Genomic DNA, 22,313 nt, shown 5'->3' with positions numbered 1-22,313 from the left:
AACTTTATATAAATGAGAAACATTTGACAAAAATGGTAGTACTGAATATATTGTGCTTAACTTTTTTATAAAGGACTATGAGCATCATATAGTACTATACCTAATTACCTTATATACTGTTAACTTATAAGAATGCCAGTGTGATAAAGTACCTTTTGTTTTAGTCATATAAGATTTGGCTTAAGTGGAGAAGGTCCCATGTAAGTTATTTATCCAGTAGGCAAGGCTAAAACACAACCAAATATTTATTTAGAATTAATATTCTTTAGAAGTTTATTTAGGTAAGTCCTTTGAACATAAAACACTTTTCCTGGAAAAATTTATCTTTTCCTAGAGACAGAAATCTTTAGTTGCTTTCTAAAGCAGATGACATGTAAGCCCAAGGCAGTGCTTAACCCATAAATTACATAGGGGTCACATTTTGGAAACTTTAGCTTTTTTGTATCCCAGTGGAATAGTCTTTGGTTTTCTTACCAAAAGGCTTATGTGTTGATTCATTTCCTTTACCAATATGACAATTTCCTGCACACATTTAATGCTTTGGGCAAGATTATAATATGTTAACTAAGATGTTTTTACTAATGTTTTTTCAATTAAGAAAATTAAAAGTTTGGCTATTTTTATAGCCTAACTTGATATCCAAAAATAATATATTATTTGTGTTGTATGCTTTGGCTGTTCTTGTCCATTATTATGCAATACTAGTTTCCTATAGTCTCAAAATACTGCCTTTAACTATTCTGGGTTGTATGTTTGCATCTTTAACCACATTATGCTTATGGCATGCACTAAGCATTGAGTGATACCTGGTGTTTTTTTCATACTAACCAGAACATGTGGTTTTTAATTGTGAACAGTATTTTAGCTTACCTATTCATAGAATGTATTTGCTTGACTAACGTATGGCCTTTTTTGCTAACGCTTCATGGTTGTCCTACAACCATTTAGGACGCTGCATTGGGATACAGATCCATCAGTTCTTCAGCTTCACTCAGATTCCGATTTGGGGTATTGAATAGATTTTTTACCTTCCCTCTTTTATAGTTAATTTGATTCTTTGTGAAACTGTCCTAATTTTACTTAAATTTCTAATGTACATTATACAGTTAGGGAAAGAGTTACTATTTTACTGTGACACTTCATTTATCCTCTATCATTAGTGAAAGAAATATTTTATGTATATGATTTTTTAGGTACCCTAAGTTTACCTGTTTAAGTTCCAAAGTCCTTTTTTTTATTTCTGTGTTTTTGATATAAAATTTTCTAAGCTGTGTTACAAACTTCCCAGATTTTTTCTGATATATGTTCTACATACAGTTGAAACTTTTCTGGGTTACTAGATATGAATATTAATTTATTTTCCTATATTAATATTTCCTGATGATTCCTTCCTTAGAAGGTTTCAAGAGGAACAGAGCTGTTGGTCATCTACACCATGGCCCCAGATTGTATTGATTTATTCATTAATTAATTCATTCACTCATTTATTTATTCTAGTCAAATTATAAATGTTTATAGATGCCATTGTTCCTTACTCAGATAGTTGTTTTACACTGATAATTTGTACCTTCTAAAACACATGACCAACACCTTTTGGAATTATGTCTAAAGTCAGAGTAAGTTTTCCCACTTAATTCTTTGATTATGCACTTTTTTCCCTTTGAAGCTAAGATATTCCTAAAGTGGAAAACACATTAAAAATTTATTATGGCCCACATTTGGAACCTTAGAGAAAATTAATCCATTTAATGTACTAATTTTATTTTTTTGTACAAGATTTTGAAAATGATGTTTTATAAGAAAAGTTACTATATTACATATATATGTATATATATGTAGTCATGGGTGTGTATGTATGTATGTGTGTATACGTACCCTGTGTGTGTATGTATGTATGTGTGCATACATACCCTGCTTGATATTCTGGAAGTTACAGCAGTGCTTTTATTAGATGTTCTTTTAAGACTGTCTTCTAATTGAGAATTTCTTTGGGAGTTTTTAAGCATACCACATTATTTGATTTAGAATTTAGATATTCTAATAAACCAAAAAAAAAAGATATTTTTTATTTGATCCATTTTCCTCAGTTACAGTTCTCTTCTTTTGTTTATCAAAAAAGAATGTATTCCCTCTGTTTAAAACAGAAGGTGACTTTAGTAGTTTTATGGTGTTCAAAATACCTGTTACTTTAGTTCAAGTATAGACAGTCTGTACTATAGTTTGTCCATGTGCGAATCAAGGACAGTACTGACCATGCAGAGATTAGAGATTTAAAATTTTTAATTTAAATTGACTTTATGATTCTCAATTTCTGCAAAGTAGAAAAAAGGCTTTCAAGAGGAACTTATTTTCCATTCTTAAAGCTGAAGTCTCCTAATGGTGAAGGAAATGAAATGTGGACTGAGTGAGGTCTGTATACCTGACTCTTCAGAAAAGTCAAGATTCCTATCCTCCTGCTAAGAGCATTTCTTATAACCAACAATATTTAGCAGTCCACTCTGAAATTCCTATCCTCTTACTCTATTATGTACACATTTGCTCTAAGAAACTAAATTATTTTCCATTTTAAGGTGAAAAATAAATGAATGATTCAGAAATATCTTTGTTTTTGCTACCTTCTAAATTTCTTTTCTTAAAATGAAGCCAATTCATTGTTCATCTAAAATTTCTTGAATAAAACAGGGTTTTAAATTACAATGTTGGATACATAATGTTTAATTCTTAATTTTCCAAAATAACATGATTTGATGTAGTCAAAATGTTTCATTTGTTGTATTTAAAAACATTTGTCTTTATTTAGACGAGGACCTATTAAACTTGGAATGGCTAAAATTACACAAGTTGACTTTCCTCCTCGAGAAATCGTCACATATACAAAGGAAACTCAGACTCCAGTTATGGCTCAGCCCAAAGAAGGTGAATATCTATCCTTAATATGATGGGCATTAAGCTTCCATATTGAATAAATGGATTCTTTCTTTTTTTTCTCTTCCTTTTTTTTTTTTTTTTTGGGTATATTTTCTTAGGGAAATACGAAACTAATACATTAAGGTTTCTGTATTGATGTATTTGTTTCTTAGAGTTTTAAAACTTCTAGAAGTTCATAAAACTGTAAGCTGTGATTATGGTTTTTAATTTTATTGGCATAAACTTGAGTTTTTTAATCCTCATTTTGTCATTGATATGTGCTGTTTTAGAAGCAGAAAAGGTTAGCAATCTATTTCTCTGTCACTGAGCATAATCCTCTAAAATAGTATATCGCATAGTAAATGAAACCATGTAAATTATTTTCTGTAGAGCATGTATATTCAGATACGCTATCATTGTTACTCGTGTTAATGAACAAATCTAGACCTAATTCTTAAACTTTTTCTTTTGTGATCTAAGGGCTCAATTATATTGAGTTTATAAGCAATCTTTAATCTGTGCATAATGGAGAGAAGTATATACAGACATTGAATGTGGAGTCCTTTGATTCTTAAACCAGAAGGAGTTACCTTTTTTACATTAGGGACTAATTTTTAAAATCTCATCAGATAGTTAATGATTCAAGCATGAAGTTAATATGCTAGTTCTTATGTTTTCCAGTAAGGCTAATAAATTTATGTCACAAATAAAAGAGGTTTACATAAGATCCACAGTTTCTTATCTGAAACCTTTGAAGCCATATATGTATTCAAATTCAGAATTTGTCAGATTTTGGAAAAGTTACTAGTAAAGTAGATGTACCATAAGTAAATACTCCAGCAGCATCTTGGACATTAATATTTTGGCAGCAGAAGATATGACTGTTCAAACTAAGTAAGATAAATAATAATTGTAAATAGCTTTATCTGTGGTCAGGGTTTACCACCAAATGAGTTATGGATTTGAGAGTTGTTGATATTTTGGATTGTGGTCCCGTAATAAATTTTTTTCCTCTTTGGCCAGGAAGATTCCTATTTAACAATGGAATATCAAACATTAAAATGTTATTTATCAAATTTTTAAAATTTTAGTTGCATTGCTGTATTTCTCCCTGAAGGAGAAACAAAAGTAATATTCACTTCAGAAAGTCTAGAAAATACAAGTAAACAAAAAGGAGAAAAAAATCCTTGAAACCTCTGGCTATTACCAAAGAAAATCTTTAAATTTTCATGTTTATATATACCTCAAAAGGTATTAGGATATACCTGTTTAAGTCTTTTTTTTTATTTAATAGTAGATTATCACATGCACTTTTTAACAACTCTCCTTTCCCTGCCCACTAAGGATGGAAATGAAATAAATACCTTAAACTTCTTTGTTGACTTTCCTCTTGTTCCCCAAAAAACCATACTATTACGCTTGGAAAAATTTGAGGAAATCAGGGTAACATTTTTATCGTAAGTAGTTTTTTTTTTTACTTGATCATGCAAATGTTCATTTCTGTGGATACGTTTTTTCAGTTCTATTGCTCCATTGATTGGTAAGATTGCTTTCACAGGTGGAAAAATCCTCATCTTACTAGAAAAAAAAGCCACTGATGGTAAACTAAAGACATAAGCAACTTAAAAAAGGAAAGATAAAGTGTTGAACTATCAGTATGGAGAATACTAATACTGCAGGATTCCATAATTTCTGGAAAATAATGTTTAATTAATTAGTATACTCAAGTATTTTAATGTCTCTCTGAAGCTACATTATTAGATATGTTAACTCAAAATGTGAGCAAAATAACCAAAATTAGGGCACAATGACTCATTTAAAAAGTATATTAGGCTGTCTTTCTTCATCTAATAATTTGGAGATTTATTTTTAGTTATTCCATCATAATTATGAAATGCATCTTGGAATGTTTGAAATGTAAAGCATTCTGAAGCAATTTTGGTCAGTGCCATCATAGTAGACTTAAACTGAGTTTAAGTGAAGAGTTCCTTGTTTTTTTAAAATAATTTTTTTTCTCATTATTACAGTAGTATATCATAGAGAATTTAGAAAATACAGAGAATGAAACTAGGATACTATCTTTCATCATACACAAAAATAAATTCAAAATGGATTAAAGATTTCAGTATAAGACCTGAAACCATAAAACTCCTGGACTGGAAGAAAACATAGACAGTAAGTTCTTTGACATCAGTCTTAGCCATATTTTTTTAGACCAGTTTCCTCAGGCAAGGGCAGCAAAAAGTAAAATAAGCAAATGGGATTACGTTAAACTAAAAAGTTTTTGTGAAACCATCAACCAAAGAGGTGACCTATCGAATGGGAAAAGAAATTAACAAATCATACATCTGAATAGGGGTTAATATCCAAAATATGTAAAGAACTTAGACATTATAAAAATAAACTCAAAAAATGGGCAGAGGACTTGAATAGACCTCTTTCCAAAGAAGACATACAGATGGCCAATAGACACATGAAAAGATGTTCAACGTCACTAGTCATCAGGGAAGTGCAAATCAAAACTACAGTGAGATATCACCTCACACCTGTCATATTGGGTAGAATCAAAAAGACAAAAAATAACAGATGTTGGGTGAGCATGTGGAGAAAAGGGAACCTTTGTACACCATTGGTGGGAATGTAACTTGGTGCAGCCACTCTAGAAAACAGTGTGGAGGTTTGTCAAAAACTTAAAAATGGAGTCACCATTTGATCCAGCAGTTCCACTCTGGGTATTTATCAGAAGAAAATGAAAACACCAATTTGAACATTATATGCACCCTTATGTTCATTGCAGCATTGTTTACAATAGTCCAAAATATGGAAGCAACCTAAGTGTACATCTATAGATGAGTGGGTAAAGAAGATGTAGTGTGTATATATACAATGGAATATTACTCAGCCATAAAAATAATGAGCTCTTGTCTTTTGTGACAACGTGGATGGACCTAGAAGGTATTATGCTAAGTGAAATAAGAGAAAGTTACTGTATGTTTGTGCTTGTATGTGGAGTCTAAAACACAATAAAAAACCCGAAACAGAACCCAAAGAGACTCATAGATACAGGAAGCAAACTGTTGGTTACCAGAGGGGGCAGATGTTGGGGGTGGGTGAAATAAGTGAAGGGGATTAAGAGGTACAAACTACCAGTTATAAATGAGTCATGGGAATATAATATACTGCATAGAGAATATACTCAATATTGTAACTTCATATAGTGACAGATGGTAACTAGACTTATTGTTGGGGTCATTTTGTAGTGTATAAAAATATTAGATCACTATGATGTGTACCTGAAACTAATAGGATATTTGTGACAATTACACTTCAGTTAAAAATACATATATAGGGTGCCTGGTTGGCTCAGTCGGTCAAGTGTCCGACTTTGGCTCAGGTCATGACCTTATGGTTTGTGAGTTCAAGCCCTGTGTCCGCTCTTTGCTGACATTTCAGAGCCTGGAGTCTGCTTTGGATTCTGTGTCTCCCTCTCTTTCTGCCCCTCCTCTGCTCATGCTTGTCTCTCAAAAATGAATAAACGTTAAAAAAAATTTTTTAAAGTATGTGTAGGATGAGCACTGGGTGTTGTATGGAAACCAATTTTACAAATTATATATTAAAAAATATTATGTGTATAAAGGATATAAAGAGAAAATGTCACGATTCCATTGTGTAATAGCCGCTGTTAATATTTCCAGTTTTCTGTGATCTATTTTTTCAAAAATTCTGTGTATATGTATATACACATACAAATATATATACACATATGGTTTTATATCCTGTTTGAAATTTGCATTTTAATTGCTAATTTTTGAGATGTGTATAAATTTTTATTTTTTATTTATTTTTAAATTTTTCGTGGGGCTTGAACCCATGAACCATGAGATCATGACCTGAGCCGAAGTCAGATGCTTAACTGACTAAGCCACCCTGGTGCCCCTGTGTGTAAATTTTTAAGTGTGAACATGTAACTTACTGCCTTTGAACTAATTTGAATGTATAGCTGTATAAGACTGGCATTTTTACAAAATTCTTTTTCCTATTTTTATTTTGCAAGTAATTAAAAATTTGAAAGATCATGATTTGTTAGATAGGCTGATGATCCAGAAGCACAAAATAAACTGTTTTCTTTTCAGTTTTAAATTATTTGGAGCAAGGCTTTTAGCATCATCAAACTTTGTCAGATTTTCCATGAGCATAATAAGGACTGTTTCTTCTTAGCTGCTGTAATACCTGGTCTGGAATAGTGCCTGGCATGTAGTAAGAACATAATATTTAGTGAAGGAATTAATTGTTTATATCTACTGTGGAGAATAATTTTGCTTACTTGGGTTATTAATTTTCATGCATTTACTCTGGGAGTAACTACTGGAAAATGGGTTATTTTCAAGTGTTAATGCTACAGTATAATTATTGATGAAATTGGTGAAAAAGTATGATTACTCTCAGTTCTTGGTTTAATGTGACTATATAATTTTCTAATCTTTATTTGCTCTTAGATCTATAAATGAAACCATTATAGATTCTTCTTATAGCCTTTGTGGATTCCATTGTGACAAACTACGTAGATACTAATGTGGTGTTATTTTATGTTCCTGTGTATCCCTCAGAATGTTTTGAACAAAATTGAACATGTTAGCATCTTTCAAATATATTATTTTAGCTATTTATTTGTAAACAGTTCTTCAAACTTTATGTTTAATAGCTGAAAATTTTAACAGCAAAGAGTGCTACGTGTCAGGTATAGTGTAAGCACTTCACGTTATCGCTAATCCTCTCACCAAATATTGGTTCTTTTTACACATGAAGAAGGTAAAACTGAAGGAGATAGTTTATCAAGGGTCACGTAGCTGGTAGCTAAGATTCTAAACCAAGTCTGATTCTAAGATGTGCTTTCTCTCGCATGCTGCCACTAAAGCAGCATTTTCTACTTTTCATAATAGTAACCTATGATAAAAATTCAATTTATAGTATAATACAGTACAGACGTGGGTACAGATGTATCACTGAAACAAAAGTTTTATTAAATAGCACCTCCCCTTTTGTTACATTTCTTTTTTTTTTAATGAAAAATGACCATAATGTGCTAAATTTATATCTGCATCCGGATAATATTTTATAGTAATTGTCTAAGAGTAATGAATAAACAGCTTTGATCTTTCATAGTGCTGCGTGTAATTTTTCTTATCTTATTGAAGGTGAAGTGACAAGATACTTGAACTCAGCCTAGTTTCTATTGATTATGTCTGCATCAGCAGTACTACCTTTTAAATGTTCTTATGCAGACTAGACCTAGATACTACAATTAATAAAGGTCCTATTTGCAACCTAACAAGTATTCACTATTCTACAATTTTATGGAGTATGCACTGTATATGAAGGCACTAAGTCATTTTTGTTGTTGTTTCAAGTTGAGTTATGTAAGTGAAGGAGAATGAGAAACTTACCCTGCTACCATAGGGCCATCCTTACCCTTTGGAGCTGTTGATAAAAATGAAATCATTTCTGTATTATTACAATTATTTTCATGTCTAGGGCTCTTATATTAAGTTTCTTTTCCCAATTTGGGAAAGTTTTAGAAAGAAAGAAAAAAAGCTGAAATTAAGGTTTTTTAATGAAAACACTTTGTGCTGAACTGCACTTGTACTCATCCATTTTTTTAATGCAGTGGTTCTCAAACTTAGCCTGGTTGGTTTCCATTTAAGAATTATGTAACAAATTCCCAAACTCACCATGAGACAGAATTGCTGAAATTACAATTTGAGTGTAGCAGACAGTAAATTAAACTTGGGTAGGCAGTGTAATCAGTGCAGAAGTAATATGAGTTACTAAATTGAAGATAAAAATTGGTGTTAGGCTTAACTCTACCATTTTTTTTTTAAGGCTGAATCTATTATTTTAAAAAGCAGTGGGTGTTTTGTTTTGTTTTGTTTTTTTGCTTTGTTTTTCTTTTTCCCCATTCTAGCCATCTTCTTGGTTTCAAGTTTACTCTGTAAGTTGGTAGCACTGTTTCTGAACTGAGGTGCTTTGCTGTCTTAAAGCACCTACTGTGAATGAAATTGACTAGGAACATGTGACCTCAGTCAATTTCTCTCTCGGCAGGTAAAAAGCTTCTTATGGTGCCCACAGATAAACTGGAAAAGTTACTTTCTTCCCTTACCTTTTAGAAGTCTAACTCTTTTGAAAATAGAATTATTTTTTCTTACCTACCTTTTCAGGATGAATTTTTTTGTTGCTATTTTTAGACAGATTTTCAAAGAGGAAGAAATCTGTCACCTAATGTAATCCGTTTGTTTACATCAGAGGAAACTGAGGCCTGAGGAAGTTAATTGACAAGCCTGTCCTTACAGTGTGGGTGAATACTAGGGCCACAACCAGAACGTGGCTTTTGATTTCCCCTGAAGTGCAGTTCTTATGCTATTCCAATGTCTTATCTGTGTGGAGTTTTACAATTACTTTTGGTGTTGGTTTAGTAACCAGATATTTTTCCTCAGAAACGTCAATTAGTATTTATAATGTATAGAGAAGTATTATAAGTAAACAGCTCTAAGGTTTTTTTTTTTGCATCATCTCAATATCTATCAGTAATCCACGCTTACCAGGTAGACTAAATTTGTGGGCCTTCTTGTTGATACTACCCTTGTCCAAAATTGATTTTTCTTTTTTAAATTCTGGAATAAATAAGGTATTTAATAAATTCATTTAACCCTTAGAGAATCTGTGAGAATGTAAATATAATTGAAAATTAAAGCGTTTGTTCTAAATCTTAAAGACTTTTAATCAGCATATCTGAAATTATGGCTTGAGAAAAAATGTAATATATATGACATCATAGATCTCAGGATCTATGTAAATGATGCCACTACTGCCTAGATAAAATCTGAATTTTGTATAAGAAAGACCATGTAGAGAGACAAATTGTGTTAAATGGTATAATTGAAATTTTACTTCTTATTTATTTTCCCCCCAAGTTAGCATTAGATCTGTATTCAAAATATTTACTGATTAAAAAGTCTGCTGTAGGGGCGCCTGGGTGGCGCAGTCGGTTAAGCATCCGACTTCAGCCAGGTCACGATCTCGCGGTCCGTGAGTTCGAGCCCCGCGTTGGGCTCTGGGCTGATGGCTCGGAGCCTGGAGCCTGTTTCCGATTCTGTGTCTCCCTCTCTCTCTGCCCCTCCCCCGTTCATGCTCTGTCTCTCTCTGTCCCAAAAATAAATAAACGTTGGGAAAAAAAAAAAAAGTCTGCTATATATCTTCCTTTGTTGAAGCTCTAAATTATTAAGGAAATCCAAGTGACCTTGCATATCACTCTATGTTATTTAAAAAAATAATAAAAGGAGTGGATTCTGTTGATCCATTCATGAAGCTTTGTCCCAACATAAGGTTCTCTTAATATTGATTTTAAAGAATAAGGTGTAAGTAGATGAGATTAAGGACAAATGGGTTGAAATGAAGTGGGTCAAATGATTTTGATCTAGAAATTTTTAAAGGAAAGCTATTTATATCTAATTTATATTTTAAAACTAATGATGAAAGCATTTCCCTCTAATAGTTTATGAAAGATTTTGTGAAGTTATTAATAAGTTGAATTTTTGAAAATTATGTTTTTATATGTAACAAATTTTCTAATTTTTAGAACTTGGTAGCAACTTCCTTTGTACCATGAATAATCAACCTACTGTGTAACTTAGGAATACTCCATAGGACATTAAATTATCTTAAAATAGGGCACACCGATATAATGAAACTACAAAATAAATTTATAGACAACAAATGTATTTCCTAAATAACATTAATGCACTAATGATGGGATTTGTTTTTCACTTCATTATGAGAATTCGTCGTGATAAATGAAGATTAAAAGTATCAGTGTTTAGTGAGGATTCTCTAGAATGTTACACATTACCTGTTAAATGTGTTATAATATTTTAAAATAATTCAAAGTGTACTTTGTCGCTTATTCTTAACTCAGATGTCTCTTAAATGTAATGTGAGATATAGATGAGAAAACTTGCTCTGTAGACTCCTTCCCTCAGCTTAACAAAAGCCACCCATTTTACAGATGATTTAACTTTGATTAACCTACTCCATTGTAACAGATTATTCCGACAACTGGAATTTCATTCTTTGGTGTTATTTCTAGGTGCAGCTTAATTTACAGAACAGCTTTTCTTTCCATCTCACCAAAATACATCACAATTTTGATGTTAACTCAAAGTAAAAATTCAATGGTTCATTAAACCTAGTCTTAGCATTCATTGACAAGAGATTTGTCATTTTAAAAGTAACTGCTACTTTATGCATTCTTTACTGCTCAGTTTATAACCCTAGATTCCCTGTCAGAGAAAGCATGGAGTTAACCACTTAGCATATTGCAATGAATATTCATCAATAAATTGATGTGACATGGCAGTCCCATTTTTCAGTCTTCTTGCTCTGTTGCATTCTTTTTCTGTTTTAAATATAGTTTATCATGTAATAAGGACTAGCTTAGAAAATTTCCAGAATTATGATACTATATTTTTGATCATGTTAATAGTCATTTAGTAGCTATTGTATTAGTTTTTAATAAGAGAAGTGTATTTGTTCAGAGGAACATTCTCTAATCTGATGTTACTGATGGGCGTTTTCGTCAAATATTTGGTATATATAGATAATTGCCTAAGACCAACTTTATAATAGAAATATTTTTTGTAGTTTTTAAGAACAGATCATTTGTTTTATGTTCCTTGAAATTTTATTTAGCTTAGTCTTTTGACCTATCACAGTTTTTAAATCAGTTTTTAATCCACGTAGTAAGGGAGCTGTGTACATTCACTTTAAAACAAAATCCTGAAAACATGTATCTAAATGGTAAGTCATCATTCAGCTACAAGTAAACTATATGGGCAAATAGCATAGCAAATGCCATATAATAGGCAGATATAGATCACTGTCTAACATACTTCATCTACATTTTAAATTTTAAGAGGAAAAGAGTGTCTATAAACAAGATCTTTTCTGTTAAATATGTAGATTATGAGGTCACTTAGCACTAAAGTACTGACCATATGCATTATGACAGGAATTTGACACCTGTCATTGGAAATGGTACTTAGAAGCCGTATAATGCAACAAAGTTGAGGGAGGAAAATACAATGTGGGTAGGAGGCTGTAATTTATAATTCACAGTGCTCAAGAATGACCTGTCCAGGGTATCTCAAAATCCTTCTCTTTGATTTTAGGATTTACATACAGTAAACCCTGCTAGTAAACAAAATTGATTAGGATAGCTAACAGCAGAAAATAGAATATATATATATGTACATACATATATATATATATTCTCAGACTTCATTTTTAATTGAAGTAAATATATCATTCTAAAAGTCAGCTTCTGAGTTAAATGTAATTCACCTATTTTATTACATTACACCTGCAGGTGATTTTATGGTAGAATTTCATCCTAATGTTTGAGCAGTGCAGTATAGAATTGTTACCAGTTATACTGTTTTCAGATTAATAATCTGTTGTATATGAGAATTCATCTAAAAAGAAGTACTGTCTTTCTGTTTCTCTGTGTGATTATTTTGCCCAAAAAAAGCTTTCATTTTTTTAAGTAGCACAAAAGCTGTAATTGGCATGCTTTGTAAGGAAGTGTCAATGTGCAAGAGAGTGGCGATCACTAAGAATTCTTTTACGTGTTCTTTCCCCTTTGCACCACCGCCTCCTCAGCAGGGTCACTGAGATCACTAGCTTTTCTTGAAATGGCCATTTTCACTGGCAGGTGCATTATACCCTGTATTTTCAGATTGTTTTTCCATTCTGAATGTTTGGCAGGTTGATTGCTCTGGCTGCATTGACGGAGAAAGGGCTGACAAATGCGGTTGGGCTGGCTGAAAAGACAGTGATTACTGTTTTCCTTTGTGGCTGATTGAGGCCCTTGAAAGGAAAAATTTTAACCTTCACCATTTGGTTCAAAAGTATGAGCATATATTGAAATCATTCGTGCCATTTATCCTAGTTCTGTAAACTTGTCAGAACGTAAAAATCGCTCAATTTCAAGTAATGTCGGATTGGCATACGTCATTATCATTTTGATTAAGTTGGAGGTTGTATCATTGTGTGCATTATACAGTGTCATTTAAAGCTTTCTCTCCTACAGGTACAGTTATATTTTTATTGCTTATACTATAGACTTAGAAAGATTTTCATAGCTCTCCAAACCTAACACTATGTGTGTGGTTTGGCAGCTGGTGTGGCCTACAAGCTGCATTTTGTTTGCAGGGTAAAGGCTTATCTGTAGGCCTCCTGGAGTGTGGGTAATTGCACAGGCTCACCATTGGGGAGAGACAGGATTGGAAGCAGCCGAGCGGAAGAATGTTGTGCCATCCCTTTGCCACCTTGCAGCAGAAAGACACAATCCCGGCAGTGCCATCTGGTTGTTGCTATCTTGTCAGCTGGCCTGGCTGCTGGGACCATGACTTGGCAGCTGGTTCCCATCCTTGACCAGTTCTTTTGTGTATGTAGCATGTATGTGTGCTTTAGATAATTTTGATCATAGGTTGGGGAAATGACTATAACTAACAAGTCCCCTTATTGAATAGGCCCTCATTACTTCAGATGCACTGTGCTGTAGACGCCTGCTGCCATTCCCTTATAGACAAATGACACATCTGTTTAGGCAGTGAAAATAACCTTTTTCTCCATAGAAAATCTATCCCAGTATGTAGTGCAGAGTTGTATGTTCTAAAACATTCTAAAGTAAGTGATTTTAAGGTATCTCTTGGTTTGGAGAGGAGATTTAGTAATAAAGTCTTCTTATAAACATTGTATATTATCTCAATATATATTTTTGTTCAAGTTAATAAAACATTATTTTAAGTGCTTATTGCCACATCATGCAACGGTACATAATGAGACTTGCATTTAAAATGACAGAATAGAAAATGTGGTCTCATAGCTATTATCTTTAAAATCTGCCTCTCAAATAGCAACCTGAGAGTTAATGTAAGCTGTCTTTATGCCATATGAAGACCCATTAGACACTGATGGTTTCAGATCACAAGTAAGCAGCCAGCTCTGTAGGCTATTTTAGACATTTGATTTTCTTCATTCTGCAGCATTAATGTGTCAGCATGCTACATAAAACTATGCAGGAGTTACATGTTATTCTGTCTGGAATGATAAATGCTTGCAAGCTTTTAGAGATTTCCATGAGGAATTTATCCTAGTTGCATATATATCTTATTTCAGTTTATGTAGCTACAAAATTTGGAATGACTGTTGGAGGTGCCACGTAGGTATGTATAAACACCAAGAAGTTCCACTTATTTCTTTCTTTAAAATTGTGTTGATGAAGTTTGTATCATTTTTACTCATTCTGTCTTATCAGCGGTTTATCTTTAGCTTTTATCTGCAGTTAGTTAGATACCTTCTGAACTATTGCTCAGAAGTTCAGTTATTTTCATAGAAATAATTTTTGTGTTACTGCTCTGTGTTTTTAGATGAAGAGGAAGAAGATGACGTAGTGACTCCTAAACCACCTATTGAACCTGAAGAAGAGAAAACTTTAAAGAAAGATGAAGAAAATGATAGTAAAGGTATCTTAAAGAATTTAACTTTAAAAAATTTTGTTGATTCCAATTAAGATTTTTTAAATTATTTATGTGTTAAGGTAGAATAAAATGCTCTAAATCGATGAGGTGAACCTAGTTGGAAAAAAAATGTGTGGCATTCACTGATCCAAACTGTGATAGTGAGTTGACATGATTTGATGGACATAAATCAGACTTCAGGAAAACATTTGTTTTCCAGCTCCCCCTCATGAGCTGACTGAAGAAGAAAAGCAACAAATCTTACACTCGGAGGAGTTTTTAAGTTTCTTTGACCATTCTACACGAATTGTAGAAAGAGCTCTTTCTGAGCAGATTAACATCTTCTTTGACTACAGCGGAAGAGATTTAGAAGACAAAGAAGGGTAATATTTAATTGCTAAAATTACCGCTTCAGCAACATTACTTTAAGATTACTTAAATTACTTTAAGATCAAGAGTGAGAAGTTATAACACCATCTTTTTTTGGGTTTTATTCTTTTTCTGTAGAGAGATTCAAGCAGGTGCTAAACTGTCATTAAATCGACAATTTTTTGATGAACGTTGGTCAAAACATCGTGTTGTTAGTTGTTTGGATTGGTCATCTCAGGTAAATTGTAACAATTGGTTACTGTTAACTCATTTCTGAATTAAAATTAATAGACACTTTTAATTATTGAAATGTAATTAAATCAATATATATCATTTAAGGTAATAATGGATGATGGTTCTAATGTTATATTTATTTTATTTTATATACTTTGGAAGAAAGGATTGGAAACATTATTTAAAACTCAAGATTGAATTTATGCCACAACCCAGGTTTACTGATTTCAGTTGCTCACTGAATCCTTTGGATAAAATTGCAGCATGTTTTAATAAAATGTTTTAACATTAGCATTTAACATTTTATTAAATGTTTTAATGTTAAAACATTTTAAATAACTAATTGTAGTAACTTAAAGTTGTGTTAACATCCCATTGAGCATTAACTCTAGAGATATCTCTCTTGGGGAAATGTTAGGTATTTGTATTTGCAAAACAATTGATAAAAACAGTTGAGTAACTAAGAATGTGAGGCAATTCTTACGCATAGCATTTTTTTCCCCCACTTGATTCTTGTGAGCAGTATCCAGAGCTACTCGTGGCTTCCTATAATAACAATGAAGATGCTCCTCACGAGCCGGATGGTGTGGCCCTTGTCTGGAATATGAAATACAAAAAAACTACCCCCGAATATGTGTTTCATTGCCAGGTAAGATGGTCTCTTAACAGTCTTCCCTAAGTTTAAGAATTCATTAATGAATTTAGACAAGTGCCTTTTTTCTTTTCTTGTCAACATGATGATTTCATTGGATTGGCATTTACTAAACCACCCCATATTTGCAAACAGATGTTAACAGAAAACTGAGGACTTCTCAGTTCAACATGATATGCCTTTTGTAGCTTTTCTGACATCTCTTATGTTTAATCACACCTAAAGTCCTTTGCAGTTGTGATTTTCTGTTATTGTGATTGATTGTTTAAAAGGAATCTTTTATAAAATGTCTTTTCTGCAGGGAGTTTCTCAGGAACTTATTTGCTGAATATACAATTAGATGGTTGGCCCACTGAATTACTTATACATGGCCTGAGGAATTGGAACTAGATAGTTTTAACTAGAAACATATGTTTGAAGCAGGAAACAGATGCAGATTTTTAAAGTGGGTTTAGTGGAAGGTTAGAATTTGTAAGCCTTTTCTGGTTGCATAAGTTATAATCTTTTAATAATAATCATAATTCTGAAAAAAATGCTTAACTGAATCACAACTAACTTATACTCTGTTGTCAGATTACTGTTAGAGGCTAATGGAGAGCCAGTTGTCTTTTGATTTAATACTGTAAGCACATGAAATAATTTTTTTGCTTTTTTTATAAATTGAACACATTTATGCAAATAATCATTACTTTTGACTTTTAAGCAAAAGCTATTCTAAAGGTATATTTTTATATCCCAAAATAAAATGAAAATTTTAAATAAATTTCTTTTTATAATCTCTAATACCTTATAATAAAAGGGAAAATGTTTTGGATATAGAATTATTTTTATAACAAGCTTCTTCCATTTGAACCTTAAGTATAAAAATCTTACTTATTTATAGTCAGCTGTGATGTCTGCTACGTTTGCAAAATTTCATCCAAATCTGGTTGTTGGTGGTACATATTCAGGCCAAATTGTGCTGTGGGATAACCGTAGCAATAAAAGAACTCCAGTGCAGAGAACTCCGCTGTCAGCTGCTGCACACACAGTAAGTAAAGAGCTTATTTCCACTAGACTCCTGTGCTGTTTCGCCATTAAATACTTAGTAGTGTCCATCAGAGTAGTCTCGGAATGTGTTTCCTTTGATGTATGAGTTCCTTATCTAGCCACCAAGAATGAAGGCAGGTTTTTTTGTTGTTTTTTTTTTTGTATTTTTGGAAATCTGTTTTATTAGAAACTCTTCTATCTTCTGAGACAACATTTTGTTTATCAACAGAATAGCATCAAACTTCACATTAAAAATATCATCAAGATAGGAGACTGTTTTGATGTGAAACAGAATACTTGTGATTATAGTGTAAAAACGGTTTCATTTCTTTGGTAAAATAATCCCAGAAAACTTCTTTTAACATCTTTCTTTAGCATCCTGTATATTGTGTAAATGTTGTTGGAACACAAAATGCTCACAATCTGATTAGCATATCTACTGATGGAAAAATTTGTTCATGGAGTCTGGACATGCTTTCCCATCCACAGGTAGGTTAAACTTGGAAAACTGAAATTTTGAGACAAGTGTTATTTTTTAAGTCTGTACTGATCCCAGCTTATGTTTTTCATAAATGTTTTATAATAGTATTATAAGTTTATAAACTAAACATGTATTAAGTATAGTTGTATGTATACTTTATTTTCAAACGCGCGTCGTTTAAAGTACATTTCTGTAAGTATTATAGTAAAAGAATTGCTTTTAAGCCGATTAAACTAGAAAATTAAAAATTGCAGGTTTATCATTTCCTCAATTTTCTTCTACGTAGGATAGCATGGAATTGGTTCATAAACAGTCAAAAGCAGTAGCTGTGACATCTATGTCCTTCCCTGTTGGAGATGTCAACAACTTTGTTGTTGGGAGTGAAGAAGGTTCCGTGTACACAGCATGCCGCCATGGCAGGTAAATCTAAACTGGAATTTGTAGTTATTTAAATGTCTCCCTTTAATAATCTCATTAAAACAAGCTGCCCCCTGTTTAAGTAGAAATTTGTCAGAGAGCCACTCATTATTTTTGACAAATTATATTTGAGTTCAGATATATAATATTAAAACTTATATACTTTTTTAAATAAAAGGTTATTTGGGATTATGATGTGTTCTGGATCTTAAGGATTGTAATGTTTTTTGTATGTGTGCATGTGCTCACAGAAGTTAGCGGCAGGAAGTAGCTTTCAGCAATTGGAAATACAATATGCCCGTGCCACATACTGACCCTTAGAGTTGTAAATAAAATTTTCAGCCATTTTCCCATTTGATTTATTTGTACTTTGAGCTTTGGTTCATCTTCCTGATAATTGTATTATAATTGTATTATAATGTCATGTACATATTTTAAATTGACTGGTATGTCTTCTGCTGTGCAATTTGTTTTGAAAGTGTCTAGCTGTACCTTATCAGTTGCTTCCTTAAAAAAAATGGTGTCTAGGTTTCATCTCAAATACAGATGACCTTCACTTCAAAGCTTTTGATACAAAAGTACCCCGGATTTTCTCTTACGTATAGCATCCCTTTGTCTCTATTCCACCACCTTAGATATTGAAGTCATGAGTTCTGCTGTCAACAGCATATATTTATGGTTCAACATGTACCAACTGCTTTAGTAGTGTTTTCACATCTGAATAGTTACACTCAACATAAGTTACTCTGATGTGTTATGAACAGAATTAGGTTTGTTGAAATTATGTTAGAGTCTGATGTATAATCCTTAATAAGATGTATTTATAAGTGGTCTACTTACAAGAGATTTCCCTAACATTTTCACTCTTATGAAATAGCAAAGCTGGAATCAGTGAGATGTTTGAGGGACATCAAGGACCAATCACTGGTATCCATTGTCATGCAGCTGTTGGAGCAGTGGACTTCTCACATCTTTTTGTCACTTCATCATTTGACTGGACAGTAAAACTTTGGACAACTAAGGTATCTAAAAACTAAGGTATCAAGGCTCATTTGCTCAGGTTTCTGACACAAGGTGGTGCTCTAATTCTACATGGGAAAGATGAAAAGCTTTCTAGTAGCTTAGAATGATTCACTGATAGATGAAACCGGATAAGTTATACTGAACATGAGTGAGCTACTAGATGTTCTAGTTGTCATAAGTGTACTGGCAAATGCATTAACCCACACACAATCAAAGACCAATTTTCCCACTTAAGGCTTTTTAGGCACAGAACTGTTTATCCTGAACTGAGTTGGGGAAGAAGCACCTGAGTATCTCTCATAGCACCTTACATAGCTGTGTATAGCCTGGCACAAAAGCCATCTATTTACTCTTGGGAGAGCTTTCTGGAGGCTGCAGTAGCTCACAGAGCTGTTAGAAAAACGGAGAAAACACAGCTAACTGACATACAATAAATCCTATAAAATAAGACTATACAGGGGCGCCTGGGTGGCTCAGTCAGTTAAGCGTCCGACTTTGGCTCAGGTCATGATCTCACGTCCCATGAGTTCAAGCCCCGCGTCGGGCTCTGTGCTGACAGCTCAGAGCCTGGAGCCTGCTTCAGATTCTGTGTCTCCCTCTCTCTCTCTGACCCTCCACCGTTCGTGCTCTGTCTCTGTCTCAAAAATAAATAAACATTAAAAAAAATTAAAAAAAGACTATACGTAACAAACTTGAATCATTAAAGAAGTATTGTGTGAAGAAGGCATGGATGAATATATATTTTTGTTTTCCACAATAAACACTTTAAATTGTTTTGGTTTTAATAAGCTTCAGTTTTTTTAAAAAAAAAACCCACTGTGTTATTAAGTGCTTCCTAATCCTCTAGCAATTCCAGATAAATGTGACATCGCCCTGCTTCAGTGAAAGTCTCAAGGCAAATGCAAGTAAGGAATGTTACTTTTTGTGATAAGCCTTCTAGTTTCCTTTAACCCCATATTTTAAAAAATTTTTTTTTATTATTTAATGTTTATTTTTGAGAAAGAGATAGAGCGTGATTGGGGGAGGGGCAGAGAGAGGGAGACACAGAATCCAAAGCAGGCTCCAGGCTCTGAGCTGTCAGCACAGAGCCCGACATGGGGCTTGAACCCACAAACCGTGAGATCATGATCTGAGCTGAAGTTGGACACTCAACCTACTGAGCCACCCAGGCGTCCCTCATTTGCCCCATGTTAAAACTAAGAAGTCTTGACTTTGCTATCTTTCTTTTCTGCAGTATTACATTGTAGTTGGCAAAGCTGCACAATCAGAATATCAGATTCTATTTAAATCAAGTTAAATTTTAAGCTGTATTTTTCTCATGTTTCTATTTGCCTTATTCTAAATGTTGACACTTTGAATAGTTTATTATGAGACAGAGTTTAGAGATCTTACTTTGTTCTTCAGTTTCTTTGAGGAAACCTAGTGGTCTTAAGAAATGTTCTTTATTGTTAACAGTGAACTCATGTTTATATGTCAGATGCTGGCCTCAGAAAGCTGGGAAGGATTCACTGTTCACTCTTGTTCTTTCATGATGCTTTCTTTCAGTGTAAAATATGAAGTGAGTTAGAAAATTTTGCCTCTAAAAGCTTGCCTTTTAAATTTGAGCATTTTCTTGTTTGGCATTAACGAGTATAAAAATAGCACTTAAGGCTAATGAAGGAAACTTCTAGAAAGGTACATAACAGTGTCTAGCATGTAATAGGCACCTAGCACTGTTTAGTTTCTCTCCCCTTCATGAGGATCAGACAGAGCCTGAATGCTTTTAGTCAATCATTTGTTTGCTTTCTTGGGTTGTTCTTAAAAAAAAAAAAAAAAATTTTAATGAGATTTTTCAGTGGAAAAAGGTAGAGGAAGAAGAAGGTTCTTACAACCACAAGCAAAGAAATACATAGTTTAGCTAGTAAAACCAAAGCAAGATGCAGAATTGGAGAGATGAGGCCAATTATTTCAGTATAGGCTGCAGGCAGCTGTATAAGAAGCTAGATTTCTTAATGTGTTTTCACCTGAGTAGTCCTTTGTATAGACACAGGAGACATCACATCTTTGTTAGGTTGTTGCCCAGCTTCCTTTTTCAGTAATTGAAAAGAATCTTTTATAGATCTGTAGATTTAAATATTTCACAGGGCTTCAGTTGCCAGGTTTTTAGCTTTAAACTTAACAGCAGGACTGGGGGCGCCTGGGTGGATTAGTCAGTTAAGTGTCCGACTCAATTTCAGTTCATGAGTTCAAGCCCCACATCGGGTTCTGGGCTGGCAGCACAGAGCCTGCTTGGGATTTTCTGTCTCTCTTCCTCTCCCCCTCTCATGCTGTCTTTGTCTCTCAGAAAATAAATAAACTTAAAACAAATTTTTTAAACTTAACAGGACTGGAAAGTGAAGAATTCCTCTTCATTGCCTAAACAAGAACAGAATGTATGTCTGTGATAGCAGACTGATTGATGCTTGCTTTTGTGGTGTTACACAGCTGGTTGATTGGTGGTTGGTATTTTTTGTTCTAGTATTTTGCTGTATTTCAACATAGAACTGCCTTCTGAATAAGAATGACAGGCAGGCATATCGGTTTCTTTGCTAATTGAGCTAGGCATTGCTTCCTTCTGTGAGCTTCATTTATTCATTCATCTGTGATACATATGTCTCCCCCCACCCACATACATATATGTACATACCTCTCCAGTATTAGTGACCAAAAGACTAGCCCACATTGAACAGGGTGTTTTTATACATGCTCAGGGCCCTCTAAAACTTTACAGAAAAGTTATCTTTTATTCTAACTTTTCTACACACAACTAATTCTAGTCTATGAAGAATAGAACAGCAACAATCTGAATAAATATTTTTTTATTTGATCATATCATGGCTTCCAGTATTCTTGTTTTGATCTTGGATTTATACTTCATGATTAATTATATTATTGGTATTTACTGTCTGCCCTGTCAAAAAACCTGATAGAGCCTCTGTGCTCTCCAACACAATAGTTATAAATAGTAGACAAGGTTTCTAAATAATCTCCTTAAAAACATTGTTCCAGTTCCATTTTAAGCTTTTAAACCAGTATCTTCACATTCATGAATTTAACAAACTTTAAATGTTTTTCTTCTCTGCCTTGTAAGTCTGTTAAAAAAATCCCAGAAATCTCAGTTTGACACTGCCTGAAATTTAGCTTAAAGTAAGCTACTTCTGGGGCACCTGGGTGGCTTAGTCTGTTAAGCATCCAACTCTCAGGTCATGATCTCATGGTTCGTGGGTTCAAGCCCCGTGTTGGGCTACATGTGTTCAGCGCGAAGCCTGCTTGGGATTCTCTCTCTCTCTCTCTCTCTCTCTCTCTCTCTCTCTCTCTCTCTCCTCTCCCTGTCTGCCCTGCCCCTGTGCACGCACACTCTCTCTCTCTCTCAAAATAAATAATAAATTTTTTTAAAAGTTCAAAAAAAAAAAAAAAACTATTTCTGTAGTCAGCTTCTGATTTTTGCCTGGTCAGGAATTTATAAGGCAGCAATAGTTCTGGGTCATCAAATTGTTTTCATGACTTTTTTTTAAATTCAGTTATTTTTAGTAAAGAAGATAAACAGAGGGAGATGATTTTCCACGTTTTGGTGAGGTTTATACCAACCAAGACATTGCTTCTAATATAT

The 22,313-nt window shown here is 33.3% G+C and overlaps 1 protein-coding gene across 6 annotated transcripts in view; it reads left to right on the top strand.

Moving 5' to 3' along the window:
* Window positions 1–22,313, top strand: part of DYNC1I2 (dynein cytoplasmic 1 intermediate chain 2) — a 59,348-nt gene that overhangs the window by 21,226 nt on the left and 15,809 nt on the right. For 4 of the 6 annotated variants that reach the window (XM_047871284.1, XM_047871286.1, XM_047871283.1 and 1 more), the window contains exons 5-14: window positions 949–1,008; window positions 2,801–2,916; window positions 14,391–14,486; window positions 14,701–14,863; window positions 14,988–15,087; window positions 15,607–15,732; window positions 16,619–16,765; window positions 17,140–17,253; window positions 17,532–17,665; window positions 18,540–18,684. In XM_047871284.1, the coding sequence (XP_047727240.1) occupies window positions 949–1,008; window positions 2,801–2,916; window positions 14,391–14,486; window positions 14,701–14,863; window positions 14,988–15,087; window positions 15,607–15,732; window positions 16,619–16,765; window positions 17,140–17,253; window positions 17,532–17,665; window positions 18,540–18,684 (1,201 nt within the window). The remainder of the gene's footprint in view (window positions 1–948; window positions 1,009–2,800; window positions 2,917–14,390; window positions 14,487–14,700; window positions 14,864–14,987; window positions 15,088–15,606; window positions 15,733–16,618; window positions 16,766–17,139; window positions 17,254–17,531; window positions 17,666–18,539; window positions 18,685–22,313) is intronic. The other 2 variants (XM_047871289.1, XM_047871287.1) reach the window with 1 other exon arrangement.

The sequence above is a fragment of the Prionailurus viverrinus genome, chromosome C1 (genome assembly GCF_022837055.1).
Source record: "Prionailurus viverrinus isolate Anna chromosome C1, UM_Priviv_1.0, whole genome shotgun sequence".
NCBI classification, from domain to species: Eukaryota; Metazoa; Chordata; class Mammalia; order Carnivora; family Felidae; genus Prionailurus; species Prionailurus viverrinus.
This window is presented reverse-complemented; position numbering and strand designations above follow the sequence as displayed.